We start from the raw sequence: 17,058 nt of genomic DNA on the forward strand, positions 1-17,058 counted from the left end.
GAGAAATGACAAAACTGGTCGTCACGTGAGGGGCACACAAATGGATTAACGACCCAAATTAACGAGGTTAATAAATTCGGGTTTGATTGCAAGTGAAATGAAACAAGTACGGAAATTGCAAGCTAGAAACTATTGGACTAAAACCGCAGATTTGGACAAACCACAAGAACGAAAACCACAGTTCACTAAAATAAGCATCATAATAAAGAAATAGTGAAAAGACATGTCTACCCCTGACTTAACGATTAAATTAAACGGAGTTAGTGATTTGGATGTAATTGGCAAGAACTGGGAAATGTGAAGAGTCTACATACAAAAATAAACTTTTGAAACTAAATTCGAATTATTTGTTAAACCGCAAATATGACACTTTACTCTTGATTTTATGTTTAAATCGAAGCGACAGAGGGACATTTTAAGATAATAAATAGTAAGGTAAAATGAAATGAAATTCAGTTGTTTATCCATCCCCAAATCACGGTGTATAGTATATATATCCCAGAAAGAAAGAATTATCACATTACTTTGTGGATTATATTCTCGTTTCACCGCCTTTGTTGTGCTCTCTTGTCTTCTCTCCTCTCCTCTCCTGGTAAGTAATGTAATGTCCGATTCAGAATAACATCCTTTTCTGCTATTTCATTCTTCTTTTCTTCTTCTTCCTCTATAATAATAATAATAATAATAACAATCAGCAGTTTACAATAAGTTTCTGCATGAGATTTCCCTTTCCTTTCTCGTGACTTGATAAACATTGATTCCTACTTCACTTCAGATTGGGGGAATTGAATTCATTTCTAGGTTTTACTTTAGGCTTTATTTCATTTCATTTGTTTAACCTTAATTAATTAATTAATTCATCTGATCTAATAATGTAAATTTATTCACATATCTAATAATGCCATGTATCAATAACAAAAGAGAAGATGGCTGCAGTCAGCAAAACCAGAAGTATGATCGAGGGTTTTGTGAGAGATGGATCATTTAAATGGTTGCTTAAAAGCCGAAATCCCTTCCATGAAGAGTTTGAGGAGATGAAAGCTTCTCCATCTGCTGAAAATAACTGGATATACGAGCTATCACCTGTCGCAAATATACTTGTTCGCCGATGCTCAAAGTAACTTACTTATATCTTTTCTTTCTATATCTACGTCCTCATTTGATTTTATACTGCCTGCAGAATCCTCAAGATTACGGCAGCTCAACTTCAAGACAACTTTAATCAAGAGGCCAGTGATGCTATCAAAGACCCATCATGTTATGCGCGGAATCTTCTGGAATATTCCTGTTATAAGGCTCTTTCTGTGTCCACACAAGTGACTGGTTACATGGAGGACAGGAAGTTTAGACGTTTAACATTTGACATGATGCTTGCGTGGGAGCTTCCCGATGCTGCTAGTCAGCCTACTGACACCATGGATGTATGCATTTCTTACTTTCATAACTCTTGTTTCAAGCTTCACTTCGCTTAAATGTATTTATTTGTCAATCTGCGTTTCAGTTATAAACAAATTGGTTCATACTGCAGATAGATGAGGGTGCAAGTGTCGGTATAGAGGCATTCTCCCGAATTGCACCAGCTGTTCCCATTATAGCTGATGTCATCGTGAGTGATTATATATTTGAATTTCTTACTGCATCAACAGGAAGCCGTCTTCAGTTTTCCATCTTCGATAAGTACCTTATTGGATTGGAAAGGTATCTACTTCTTAATGTAATTGTATTATTAATATTATTGTTATTGCCATGATTATGCTGATGTCATCCTTACGCCCTGCTTGAGGTGCGCGCATATTATGTATATATGTGTAAACCCTCGGGTGGGCAAAAGTGAAATTGCACTAATTTTGACGTTATTTTACTAATCTCGTGAAAATAACGTTAAAAGTGACGGAAGGTTAATCAGGCATCATGTGGTGGCGTTGATAGCCGAAAGACGAGGGTACATGCACCAATCAGCCGGTATCCCGATGATTGAGTGCTATGTGCCTTATGTCCAAGGCTTGATGCAAAACTACTATCGAGCCGGGGGTCTCACCGGAAGCAGCCTCTCTATCCCTATGGGGTAGAGGTAAGGCTGTCTACATCTTACCCTCCTCAGACCCTAACATAGCTTTGCTATTGGTGGGATATACTGAGTACGATGATGATGATGATGATGATGATGATGATGCTGATGTCATCCTATAAATTAAACATACAGGGCTGTGAAAAAACTTAAATCTCAATCAGAGTCGTCTCTTCTTTCACCTCAACGATCGGAAAGAGGGGAAAGAATTCTTGAAATTGATGGCACGGTAACCACACAGCCAGTTCTTCAGCATGTAGGGATCTCAACATGGCCTGGTAAGTTTTACTTAATTACCCTTTAAATGTTACTTGTATAGGTCAGTGTGTTTTTATAATTTATTTTTTTTATCTCTGGTGGTCTTGCAGGTCGGTTGACTTTAACTGATCATGCTATGTACTTTGAAGCCCTTCGTGTCGTATCTTATGATAAGCCTACAGTTTATGAGTTGGCTGATGATTTGAAGCAGATTGTGAAGCCAGAGTTGACCGGTCCGTGGGGAACCAGACTTTTTGACAAAGCATTCTTGTATAAATCAGTTTCTTTGTAAGCCCCTTCCTATGCATATGTTCTTTCAAGCAGCTATTTCACTTGTCAATATCCATTATTTTTTTTGTATGGATTGTGGGTTGAGCTTTCCCCAAAATTATTTTTCAGTATGATATCAAAAGGTTTCAATGATAATTTAGGATTTTGAATAAAATGATTTAGGATGTCTTGTGCACCAAATACACAAGGACTATCCACTAAACATTTTTGACCTACTATTGATAAAACATGAGTAAATGGAAGTTATTAAAGGGTGGCCATTTTGTGAGACGACACAAAAAGTCAGGTTTTGGGTTGGCATATTAACCTGTTTAAAAATGGGTCGTGTTCGGGTTGACCTGTTTAGTTAAACAAGTTGATCCACCAACCTGTTTAGTTACACAGGTCAAACCCACTAACACGTTAATGCCCCGTTTAATCCATTTTTTACAACTCAACAGCCCGACCAGCACGTTTACAACTTGGGCGTTACCACCAACCCGCCAACCCATTTGAGACGTTTAGATAAATGGGTTAAATAGGTCGTGTTTGGGTTACATGGTTTTAAGTGTGTGCTAGTCAGGGTTGATGTTATTGACACAAATAAAAATATGGGTCGTATTCAGGTTGAACAGTTCAACCCGTCAACCAACCAACCTGACACGATTGACACCTTCAGTGCCAAATTTATGTGCGAGATGGATATGTTTTGAAGTAGTTGGGGTTTGTAATGCAATGTATAGATCAGAAGCGGTTGTTATGGAGCTTCCTGAGCTGAAGGGACATAATCGGCGTGACTACTGGCTAGCGGTTATTCGTGAGGTTTTATACTCACACAGGTTTATACGCAAGTTCCAGATTACCGGAGTTCAACGGGAGGAAACACTTTTGAAAACAATATTTGGAATCTTAAGAATACAAGCTCTCAAAGACATGATGACGTCAGCAACCCCGCTCAGCTTTGAGGCAGGTCTAATGTTCAATGCCTGTGATCAGCTTCCAGGTGGCGATAGAATACTGGAAACACTTGCAACAACCCAAATATGCAAAAGTGGAGCAGGCACCACGGGTTCAAGCTTGGGGTTTGTGTTTGGAAAAAGTTCTGAGGTTAATATTGTTGGTGATGTGAGTGTTGGAGAGTTAACTCCTTTGGAGAAAGCTGTTAAAGAATCTAGAAGTACTTACAAAATGGTTGCAAATGCACAAGCAGCTGTTGATGGGGTTAAAGTTCAAGGCATTGACACAAACTTAGCTGTCATGAAGGTTGTCTTTTCTTTTACTTGATTTCTAATTGGGGGGGGGGGGGGGGGGATCTTTGATTTAAAAAAAAAACCATAAAGAAAAAGAAAAGGTTAACTTGTTTGGTTAAGCAGCTGATCTGCTAATCTGTTAAACCCATTTTTTAAAACCCACAACCCAATTAACATGTTTACAACTTGATTGCTGCCCGCCAACCCGTCTAGTATGTGCGGGTTAGGGTTGATGTTTTGGACACAAATAAATATACCGGAACTTTTTTACACTGGTTCTATTAGAAAGTTAGTAGTGTAAGCGAGCCGAGTTCGAGCTCAACTAGGCTCGAGCTTGGCTCACCTATTAATAATTAATTAATTTATATATATTTTTATATATAGTTATTTAAATTTTTCTTATTATAACTTATATATAATATATATATATATATATATATATATATATTAGTTATTTTATCATAATTATATGTACATTAATTATTATTACTATGTAAATTTATATCTAGTAAATTAAATAAAAATTATATAAGTAATAGGCTTGCGAGGCAGCTCGGGCTTGCTTGTTAAACAAACTTATTTTTAGGTTCGATCTCTTCTCGATTTGAGCTTTAAGCGAGCCGATGTCGAGTAGCTCATGAGCGTTTGGCTTGATAAATCTAGGGAATATTGACAATTGGATTTACTTGCAGGAGTTGCTGTTTCCGGTTACTGAACTCGGAAATCGTCTTGTGAAACTATTCTACTGGGAAGAGCCTGTGAAGTCTTTGATATTCTGTTTGGTTTTTACGTACGCCATTTACAGGTAAAATCAGTATTATATTTTGCTGTAAGATACCAAAGGTCAATATATATATATATATATAGAGAGAGAGAGAGCAATGTTATAATAAGAAATAGATTTTTCCTAAGAAGTGTAGGAAGTGTGTTTTCACCATTAGATCTAATAAAACACACCGCACAATAAACACACTTTCATATCCACCGTTAGATCAACTTATCTAATGTAATGCACCAGATTACTTCTTTCTTACACTTCTTAGAATAAAACACACCGCACAATAAACACACTTTCATATCCACCGTTAGATCAACTTATCTAATGTAATGCACTAGATTACTTCTTTCTTACACTTCTTAGACACACTCCACTTCTTATTATAACCCCACCCTATATATATATATTGTGTTTGTTTTGGTGAATGAAAAAGAAATAATAAAAAAGGGTAATGGTTTTTGATGCAGGGGATGGTTTTCTTATGTGGTAGGGTTGGTGCTCGTGTTTATAGCTGTGTTTATAGTGATAACACGGTGGTTTAGCAGAGGAAAAGAGGTGGATGAATTCAGGGTGATTGCACCTCCACCAATGAACACAATGGAGCAACTTTTAGCCATCCAGAACGCGATTTCTCAAGCTGAAGAGTTGATCCAAGACGGGAATATTCTTCTTCTCAAACTACGTGGTCTGCTTTTGTCCATATTCCCACAGGTTCTTTTTTTATATTCTTGTTGAATATTATGCATATATTCTTGAAATACGGGATTTAGTCTAAAACGGTAAGGCGTTGGGTGTCAGGCGAGTGATCGGTTTGTAGTTGCACTTGTGATTATGGCAGTGTTTGTGGCGGTTGTACCAATGCGATATGTTATTCTAGCGGTTTTTCTCGAGGAATGGACCAAGTACTCGCCTATAAGGAGACCGAGCACGGAAAGATGGAACCGGAGAGTGAGAGAGTGGTGGTATAGTATACCGGCAGCTCCTGTTGTACTTGAGAAGGTTAATGAGGACAAGAAAAAAAAGTGAGTTTAGCATACCGGCAGTTTCTATGTGACATTTGTTGTAAACAAATGTAGATATCAAAATTTAGTACTGCTTTAATGTGGAATAATTTGGATTTTGTCTAATAAAAATGTGTGAGATGAGCGTTAACAAGCTTGATACTGCTGCAAACTATTGGTTTTAGAAAGTGTGCATAAGCGATTCGGCTCAGGGCGATGTCTCGAGCTCGTGTGGGTTAAAATTATGGTCATGCGGTTACTGGTGTGAAAGATCGTTTAGACGCACATCCCTCCAGGAGGGCGATTGGGACCGCGTATGGGGGCTGCGTTTTCTTTCTTTTCAAACCAAGCTGCAAAGAAATTTAGGGGAAACAGTTAATAGTAAACTTAGTTGGATAACATGTCATTTAAGATTTTATAAATGTTTACCTATATATTCCTAATGTCATTAACGTGTCATATAAGTATAACTTTCCTATAATTTGAAGAAAAAAGCACGTTGACAATAGAGACGTTCCAACTACAATAAAGACACATGTAAGCGGGCAACAAGTGCTTAAAAACACTCTTTTTTGAACGACCAACTAAGTAACGCCAGGTACTCTGTACGCGGTCCCTATTGGCTAAAGGTAGCCCGAGCCGGCCACTAGTCCGGACGGACGAAGCCCCTAGCGGACCACCTATTGAGAGATTCACCGGATAAAACCCGACTCCACGCCCGCCAAATGGCATGACAGCGATGAGCCGGTAAAACCGAGTGAGATCAGGGCTCTAACCCTGGCAAGTAGGGTCATTCCTCATATCTCCCATATAAATTAGTGATAGTGAGATTTGAACCCCATACCTCTCACTTATAAAGTGAGTGCTCTACCATTGAGCCACGTCCAATTTATACAGCTTAAAAACTCTCAAGTGAATCTTTATGATTATTGTTTCAAATAATCTTTACTTGTATTCTTTTTTGTTTAAACCCTTGAATATATCGTTATCAATAGCCATTCTGACCTGCTAAAAACTCTTCCAAGTGAATCTTTATGACTATACTTTCAAATAATCTTTATTTGTATTCTTTGGTCTAAACCCTTGAATACATCAGTATCAAAAACCCATTCGGACCTGAATCAAAGTTTTTTAAAATCGCTTGTTATAACACATATCCATCTTGGTGAAAACCTATGCCATACCAGATTTGACACTTTAGCAGCCATGTTGTTACCCACCAAGTACAAAACACCATCGCATGTATTTACTTATACAAGCAAAGTGAAAAATCAAGATATTCATGTAAAAAACAATGTCGAGGGTTCAAGTCTATTGTTAGACATTGGTGTGCTATTATTAGGAATAGATTAGTTTGGCGTAAAAAAATAAAAAATAAAAAAGAAAAAGGAAATTATATATACAGATAAAAAGCAATGCTTGGTGTCACAAACTTTTAAGTAACTAGCTATTTTGAGTTTTTGGGTAATTAATTCGAATGATAAACCCATATTATTGTTCCAAAACGTGTTGTTCCGGACACGCAAACCGGCTCACGCTAGACCATCCCAACCCATCATGTGAGAGGTAAATCAACCTCACTCAGCGGCAAGACGATTGGCGCTTAGGATCGGTTTCGAACCCACGGCCTTTAGGTTATTGTTTCAAGTCTTACGCCCCCATATTATGTGATGGTCTAGTGGTGTTTGTTGTATTAGTTTAAGTTTGAAGGAAGTGTGGCACCCGAGTTTCAAGTCTTCTTAGCTCAATTACGATTTCCTTTTTATTTCTCATCAAACGAATGGCATCTTATTATGGAAATCCTAGCTGTTCTTAGCATGGTATTGGGGAATCTCATTGCTATTACTCAAACAAGAATGAAACGTATGCTTGCATATTCGTCCATAGGGCAAATCGGATATGTAATTATTGGAATAATTGTTGGAGACTCAAATGATGGATATGCAAGCATGATAATTTATATGCTGTTCTATATCTCCATGAATCTAGGAACTTTTGCTTGCATTGTCTTATTTGGTCTACGTACCGGAACTAAGAACATTCGAGATTATACAGGATTATACACGAAAGATCCTTTTTTGGCTCTCTCTTTAGCCCTATGTCTCTTGAATTTTTTGCCAATCCCTTTTTGTTATTTATAACGCATATTTTCTTTTTAATGGCAAATTATATGGTAGTATTGGTTGTTGCTTGTATCTATAAGTGCACCCTTCTTTATTTGTTTGTTTTGTATTTTTAACATTTGTAAGTCTATGCTAATAAGATGTTATATTTGATGTATACAATACGATTTAGTTTATGTATCGTTGATACCGATCGAATTTGTGTCAGCTCATAGCTGAAACGCACGAATATCTTTTTTTTTGGTTCGCTGCAGGTTTTGTTAGTGAATTTATTTTTTAGTTTAGTTTCGATGTTGTAACCCAATACCGACCGAATTTATGTTGGTTCGCCATTACAACGCGCAGTTTTTTTAGTTTGTTAATTTGTTAAATATGGACGTTGACAAATTTATTTTTTTATTGACTACGCCATCTGCCCCGCGCAACGCGTCGGGTGTTTTTTAGATACATTTTCAGACCTATTGCCGATACTAAGTAGCAACCAAGAATTTGTATCCATTTTTCATGATACATGGATCAGATATATCATGGTGAATTCTTCAGAAAAATTATGTCTTTCACAATGGAATCTGATAAGTGAGACTTCGAGTAAGTGTTTCCATAATCCTCTTCTGTCCGAAGAAATGATTCATCGAAATAATGAGTCACCAATGATATCGACACATCTAACAAATGTTCGGGAGTTCCTATATGCAATCCTTTTCCTTCTTGTTGTTGCATATCTCGTTTGTACACAGTTTCTCTTTGTTTTCGGGGCCTATAATGAGTTACAGGCAAAGTTTGAAAAGATCAAATCTTTGATGATTCATCATCTATGATTGAGCTGCGAAAACTTCTGGATATGTATCCTACATCTGAACCGAATTCTTTTAGGTTAAAGAATCTCTTTCTAGTTACTCAGAAACAATTATGAGCTTCTCTTGGCGGCTACATGCTATTGGGTGGTGGTCCTGCTTATAGGATCAAATCAAGACGCTCTAAGAAGAAATATTTGAATATCAATCTCATCGATATCATCGATCTCATAAGTATCCTACCAAATCCCATCAATCGAATCACATTTTCGAAAAATACGAGACATCTAAGTTATACAAGTAAAGAGATACATTAATTGATAAGAAAAAAACGTGAACGGGGACTGGATTGATGATAAAATAGAATCCTGGGTTGCAAACAATGATTCTATTGATGATGAAAAAAGAGAATTCTTTGTTCAATTCTCCACCTTAAGGACATAAAAAATGTTTGATCAAATTTTATTTAGTCTGTCTCAAAGTGATCGTTAATCAAATAATGACTCTGGTTATCAAATGATTGAACAACCGAGAGCAATTTACTTACGAGACTTATATTCCTTGCTTATTATCAGTTCAATACATCCTCTTTAGCAAAAAGACGGATATTCCTTGCTTATTATCAGACAATCACTTATTCACAAACTTTGTGTAGGGCTAATAGTTTTCATTTACCATCTCATGGAAAACCCTTTTCTCTCCGCTTAGCTTTATCTCTCTCTAGGGGTATTTTAGTGATAGGTTCTATAGGAATTGGACGATCTTATTTGGTCAAATACGTAGCGAAAAACTCCCATCTTACTTTCATTACCTGAACAAGTTTCTGGATAAAATGTTTCAAGGTTTTGACGATATTGATGCTACTGACGATATCCTTGATATGGAGTCGGAACTGCTAACTAGCATGAATGCGCTAACTATGAATATGATGTCATTAAAGGTTTCAAAATGGCTTGTTATAACACATATCCATCTTGGTGAAAACCTATGTCAAACCAGATTTGACACTTTAGCATCCATGTTACCCACTAGGTACACACAACATGGGTTAACTCCATTTCATGTATTTTTTATACTGAAGCACCTGTTGGCTTTACTTCAAGTGTATTGGAACTGCAAGAATTTTGGTGTTAGAACTGCAAGAATTTTCGTGTTAGAACTACAAGAACTGAAGGGATTGGATCAGTGTTTCTTCATTGGCGCCATCCGTTTTGGTGTTAGAACTGCAAGAATTTTTGTTGGTTTTTTGGTCCGTACGATATAAGTAAACTTCCTGAGGGGCCGACGGGAACTCCTGTACCTATTTCACGAATCACTGATACTGAAGCACCTGTTGGCTTTACTTCAAGTGTATTCACACGTATCATGGCGCCTGGAAGTTCCACTTGACGTGAGGTCGAAGACTCACTCAAAAATAAATCGATTACAACTAATTAGATAGCGGTAAGCGGGTATCGAACACTGGGAGTTTGTGGAAAGTGCGTTACTGAGTAGCTATAAAATTTATCTATATTAAACTAAGTGCAAAAGTAAATTCAAAGATTTGATTGTCTGGTTTTGATTAACAAAAATAGCTAAAGCAATAAACGAGTTTTAAACAATATAAGAAACAATGCTCTCTCCCGATTTCAGGTTTCCAATGTTGATCAAGTTAACGTTTACTTGTGAGATGAACTACACAAATATAGTTCGTGAAAATGTGTCTGGATGTGATAAAAGAGGACTAAGTACTTGGATTATAAAAACGCAAGGTTGTCACTCAATAATCAGTTTAGTATTGTCAACCCTAATTCTCTTCTACTAAATCTTGATTGCCTATGGCACCAAGAACGGATAGTCAAGAACACGAATTAATACTATACTAACAATTACAAAACAAACTCACAATCACCATAGAAAAATAATCATAAGATCAAAATATTATCCCACAAATAACATAAACGATTAACAAATATCCAATTGAAAACCTTACAATTCGGGAGAAAACATAAAGATTACTAGCCACTCATCATTCAGTTCATCATAGCATCAATTAAAGTGTGTAGATGAATCCAAAATTCAATTCAATGATTACAATCACCAAAATAAAGTACTTGCACTCTCCAATTCGTCTCTAAGGTGTTTGGAATAGAAGATAAGTGAAAAGACAGCCAAAAAACGAGTAATAAACAAAAGAAATCTGACAGTTATGACCCGAACCGTGGACCATGGTTTACACCGTGGGTCACGATTGACTTCTTGCAATACTGGACCGTGGCCCACGGTCTCCACCGTGGGTCACGGTGGGCTTTACGGTGATACAGAGGTCCAGGGTACGGTGGCCTCTGTGTTCTTTTGCCAAATTGGACTGTGGCCCACGGTCCCAACCGTGGACCACGATGGACTTCAGCCACACAACTTCGGTTTTAACCTCTTTTGACTTCTCTCGCGTCTCTGGCTCCTTCGGTTGCCTCGGTATACACCAAAATGGCTCAGGAACCTCCTTTGTACCTACAATTCACCGAAAACACCGTAGTTATCTAATTCCACAAGATAAACCAATTAAATGCAAGATTATTACGGTATTAACTCACTTAACGGTTGTCCAATAGACCACCCGTCACACCCCCACACTTAACGGTTGCTTGCCCCCAAGCAACATCTCAACACAAGCTTTCTATTACATTCAACTTGTAGCCACCAATCTTACCACAATTCCGGTTCAGTTACGGTCCCAAGTCATACCCTATTCCCTCATTTTTATTGGTTGCACTAGTTCACTTGACATTCCATTTAAACCATAGAATTCTAACCAAACCTAACATGCTTTCGGTTTTTACCCATACATAACACACATTTACACATATAACCAATTCTCCTCACATACGTTTGTGCAAACATCAAATCTCCACCTATGTAAATGCTTTAACACAAATGCAAATCAAGAGGGCTTAAAACGGGTTGTAATGGGGCTAAGTGTAAGGGTATGGAAGGGAATATTTAAAGTAGGTCAAACGATCCGATCCGACTTGTTACAAACAAACAAACTAAGTAAAAAATGAAATAAACAACTATATACATCAATAACATCATTTTCTCATTTTTTACTATATAATACTTGAACATTGCAACTTTAATACACACTTTTTGTAAGCATGATAACATAATGCTTAATACAACTTATTGACAAATATTAAAACAATTACATAGAAACCTATTAAGTCGGATCGTTTCGCAATATAACACCGGGGTTGATTAAATGAAATAATAATAGGCCCGAAAATGTTTTCTAAGGGACCCAACCCCCCACCCCTCTCATTATCCACGCTCATATATGTAATGTATGAGGCCTAACCCCCAGAACCCACACTCGCACTCATCCAGACGAGGCTTAACCTAAGTGCCTCTATCACTTTTGCATTCTTGTCAAGCTAAGATCTCGAAATGCACTAATTGCACAAGTTCTATCGAAGAAATCTCAACTTTCGTTAACAATCCTTATTTTCTCGACTTGCAAGTGTAAACAACTTGTTATGCAAGTTATTGCACCGAAAGCATTCTAACCTTGATTAGAATACTAAACAACCTCCTTTTTAACAACAGCTAGGCAACATGTTACTTAGCTAATTGTGACCATGAAAAGGGACCAAAACCTTACCCCGCCATCTTACCACTTTCCGGTTTCTTTAAACACATTTTTTTAAAAAAATTTTCTATTTTTCAATTTTTTATTATTTTATTTTAATTTATTATTATTGTTATTTAATGAAAATTTTCAAAACAAACGAAATTTTCCTCATCCCCACACTTGGGATACATTGTTCCCAATGTACGGTTTTGAGAAAAAAAATGAAACATACTATTTCTTAAACACAACCTTCTTTTCGACACAACCCATAATACTTAATCATAAGTATTCCATCCTCCACCCATCCACCCAAAAACAAATAAAAACACAAATAAACAACTATTCAAAAATATACAGAACAGGGTTCACCTGGAATCACGAGGCTCAATCAGTTGTAAGGCGGGTGGGCCGGCCCAAAGATAGATGTCATGAAATCTGAGAACTGGCCAAAATTAAATGCCCCATCGCCTCTGCTACTTCCTTCTTCTTGTGGTGGTGGTGGTGCCATTGACTGCATTGGGCTGACCCACATGGAATGATGAAGAGATGGTTCAGGATAGCGTACCGAACCGTTATATGGAGGTAGGGTCGTGTAATCTACGATTGGTGGACCCGGTACAACCGGTTCACCTGCATGCCATTGATCATGCATCCTCCGATTCCTATCATCCAAGTATCTCATATTCATCTCATGCTCTTGCCCGTAAGCATTGGCACGGTTCCACATCTCTAACCTGTCGTGCCTCTCTTTTTCGGCCCGTTCAGCATAGGCCCCCATAAAGGTCTGATGGTCAAATAATGCACGCGAATCATCCGACCAATTCTCATATGTGGAAGGTCTGCCTTTCCACCACCTCATTCAATGACCCCACATGGGCCCAATTGTTACCATACGAGTCGTACCCCGCCGAATAATCCCAACCCCCCGGGTTGGGAACTGCTGCCACCACCCACATCCATGTAATCGGGTTCACCTATTTCCTCTACTTTCTCAACTTCCTCATCCACCTCAGCTTCTACATCCTCTCTTATTATTCTCCACCTTACATTATCACCCACAAGCTCGTGATGTCTATCGGTTTTCGTGTACACCCACCCCGGTAAATCCGATAACTTGAACTCTTTGAATACCTTGGTCATCCCTACTGAGTCCTCATTTATCACACCATGATATTTTAGTAACGTTGTGATCAGTCGACAATGCGGAATTAACTTCCGCTTGTTACTTTCCCAGCTGATCCAAATGTTTTGCATTACTAAATATCGGAACGAGATGAGAGGCTTCCCGCATATTAACGCATACAAGATGGGAATATCACTGTTCCTTACTACCGAAATGCCCCCCCCCCCGACGGGGCACCACATTGTACAGACAAATAGACATCAATAACTTTGCTTCAACCTTCAGATCCTTTCTGTTAATCTGATCACTCAAACCTCTATCTCCTTTAAGAACCTTCACTAGCATGTTGTACCATTGAGGGTGTTTGTCAGGACATTCAAACAAATCCTTGGTAGACGGGTACACATATGTATTGCTCGGCTTACTGTAAAAAAGAGCTATCTGATTGAATGTGTCAAAGGACATCACCACTTCATGTCCCCCAACTGTTCCAATTAATTTCATGTCATAATCCTTCTTGTATAGGGGGCATCTCAATGTAGACACCCACTTTTCAATTTCTTTATCATACAAAGTGTTACTTTCTTCATCGTAACACTTTAGAGCTGCTTCCCAACCTAAGTCTTTAAATCTTTCCACTATCCCAGACGCCTCAAACCCGGGATCCGTGACCTCTTTCTCACACATGTACCCCTCTATCCGATGTTTCAATGTGGCCATTTTATCAGTAAACAACTCAGCTTGCCATTCCAAGGCGTACTTCGACAATACCCCACCTCTCCAAGTGGGTTTTACCGTTGGCACCTGTACCCGCGCTTGCTCTTCCTGCATTCTTTGCCTCTTTGCTTGGGCTGCTCAACCGCTAGAATTTTTTGCCTTTTCCTTTCCTTTATCTGAGGTTCTACCCATCTACACACAAAAAATAACCCAAACAAACCAAGGTAATTCAACATAAACTTCCCCACACTTGCTTGTTACTATGGTTGTGGATAATCACTCGTTAATCAATTTATCAAAAAATTCAAGAATTATTCAACACATAATTCCCAACTAACCAATGAAACAACCCATATGTTTCAAGAAATTATTCACTATCCACAACCATAACATACAACCATTCTACTAATTACTCAAACAAGCAAGTGGGTCTATAGAACAATTATGAACAACTTACAACTTCATTGCAATACACCATCAATAATGAAAATAAATTACATACCTTGGTGTTGTAGAAGTTGAAGATGAAGAAAGCTTCAAAATAAACCAAAACCCACAATTTTCGGACTTAATTGCCCCAAATCGACCAACCAAACAAGAGATTCTTTCAAAATTAATGATATAATTGAAACCCTTGTGAAATTCTAGTCAAAATAGACCCAAAAATCGGTTGAATTGGTGAAGATATGAGGAAGTTATTGTTGGGTGTAGATTTTCTATCCTCAGGATGAGCTACGATTCAAGGATTTTGAGCTATATTGTCAACGCTAATATTCTGAGGATGATATTTGACTAATTCAATTGTCCTATATTATTTTTATTTGTTTTGCAGATAAGATCACGTGTTAAATATGCTAATATGAACGTGGACTTACAACGGCTAGTGCTTGAACTGGTCAAATGGAACGTGGGCAAGCAACGGATTATGGAAGAAATAGTCTAGGGTTTCCGGATTATTCGGGATAACAGTTGTAACTTATCTTATATAAATGAGCTGATAATATCACTAGAACACACACCTTCACTTACCTAGCTACTAGCATACACTGTAACACTTAGCTTACGATCATTTATCAGCTCCATCATTTGTAACCACCATTTTATTATTAATAAGAGTGACGGTGATAGTTTTCACCGTACGGGGGTTTTTTGTGCCGCTTCGACCAAAGATTACGTTGTTAATCTTTGACCGAAGCAATTCGACCAAAGATTACATTGTTAATTTTTGACCGAGACAAGATTATCATAATCAAGGGTTTTTTTTCCTTCGTAATCACATCATTGTGTTCAATCATTTTACCATTAAGCACCCCGCCTCACGCACTAATTTGATCAAAAGTTAGTTTGCTAATTTTTGACCGAAACAATTATGAAGGTTTGAAGTGGGGAGTTAGGGTTTGTAGAAGGCTGGTTTTGAAGAAGATGAGTTGAATGGAAGTAAATAATGAAAAGTAGGTAAGTTATGTGGTGGAGATTGGTTAAAAATTGAATTTTTTTCTTGTTTCGATCGGACCGTGGCCCACGGTATGAACCGTGGGTCATGGTGGACTTGTTGCTGTTCGTCCATATCAGCCGGACTGTGGTCCACGGTCTACACCGTGGGTCACGGTGTAATTGTGTCAAAATGGACAGAGGCCACCGTACCTTGGCATGTCCCTGAACCGTGCCTTACGGTAATCACCGTGGTCCACGGTTCACCCCTATTTTTTTTAACTAAAAAAAAACCAAAAATAACAAAATTGATCAAAAACTTATTTGCCAATTCAAAAATAAAAATTAAAAATTACCCTACCCCCCCCCCCCCAATGAAAAACCCGAGTTTCCCTCAACACGGTATAAAAATCATAAAGACTTCCCCACACTTGATTTGGACAACTCCAAAGCGAGGAAGATAATTTTTTAAAACCATTAGAATAAAAACTTAATTAACCTATACTAAAATATACAACATACCTTAGCTTCTTAATTTGTTTCATCATCCGGTGAGCTTAACAAGTAACTCACCTTATCCACACCGAGTCTTTGACCATTCACCACTTGTTTCACTTGATCTTGAACATTTTCTATCTCCACATCACCAAAACTACCCATTCTTGTGATGATATATGAGCCCATCCACTTGCTCTTTAACTTACCCGGAAACAACTTCAACCTTGATTTGTACAACCACACCTTTTGGCCCACTTCAAAGGTCCTTTTTCTCAACTTTGCATCATGACCTTTTTTAGTTTGTCTTTGTATGCGGAAGCACATTCATACACTTCATCCCGAAATTCCTCAATCTCATTCAATTTCAACTTTCTCAATTCTCCCGCTTCCTTATAATCCGCATTCACATTCTTGATCGCCCAAAATGCCCTATGTGCCAACTCCATTGGTAAATGACACCCTTTCCCATAAACTAACCGATAAGGAGTTGTGCCAATAGGAGTTTTGTAGGCGGTCCGATATGCCCACAATGCATCATTTAACTTAGAAGACCAATCCTTTTTATCGACCAGCACCGTCTTCATCAAAATTTCTTTAATTTGGCGATTGGACACTTCAACTTGTCCACATGTTTGTGGATGATAAAGTGTAGCAATTCGGTGATTCAAATTGTATCTTTTTAAAAGTTTCCCAAAGTTGAAATTCTTGAAATGTGACCCACCATCACTAATAATAACCCGTGGGATACCAAACTGAGCAAAGATGTTTGATTGAACGAATTTGCAAACTACCGAATGGTCATTGGTTCTTGTTGCTACCGCTTCTTCCCACTTGGACACATAATCGACCGCAACCAAGATATATAAAAATCCATTTGAGTTTGGAAACGGGACCATAAAGTCAATTCCCCATACATCAAAAATCGCTAACACCAGTATCGGTTGCAATGGCATTTCATCCCGTTTCGAGATACTGCCCAACTTTTGGCAATTTAAGTAATGTCGGGCATACTCACTTGCATCTTTAAAAATGATGGGCCAATAAAACCCACTTTGAAGGACCCGGTAGCCCGTTTTCTGACCACTAAAATGACCCCCGCATGCCGATGCATGCGCATGAGTCAAAACTTCCAACACCTCG

The 17,058-nt window shown here is 38.0% G+C and overlaps 1 protein-coding gene across 1 annotated transcript; it reads left to right on the plus strand.

Moving 5' to 3' along the window:
- The first annotated feature begins 525 nt into the window (after nucleotides 1-525).
- Nucleotides 526-5,757, plus strand: LOC143571459 (uncharacterized). The gene is made up of 10 exons (XM_077056876.1): nucleotides 526-592; nucleotides 927-1,117; nucleotides 1,181-1,421; nucleotides 1,529-1,698; nucleotides 2,204-2,346; nucleotides 2,437-2,614; nucleotides 3,340-3,859; nucleotides 4,539-4,651; nucleotides 5,092-5,335; nucleotides 5,423-5,757. The coding sequence occupies exons 2-10, from the start codon at nucleotides 927-929 to the stop codon at nucleotides 5,648-5,650; spliced, it is 2,028 nt and encodes a 675-aa protein (XP_076912991.1). The 5' UTR covers nucleotides 526-592; the 3' UTR covers nucleotides 5,651-5,757.
- The last annotated feature ends 11,301 nt before the right edge of the window (nucleotides 5,758-17,058 follow it).

This window comes from Bidens hawaiensis, unplaced genomic scaffold, assembly GCF_021521415.1.
Source record: "Bidens hawaiensis isolate Kalapana, Puna unplaced genomic scaffold, B.hawaiensis_p1.1 tig00025379_1, whole genome shotgun sequence".
Taxonomy (NCBI): Eukaryota; Viridiplantae; Streptophyta; class Magnoliopsida; order Asterales; family Asteraceae; genus Bidens; species Bidens hawaiensis.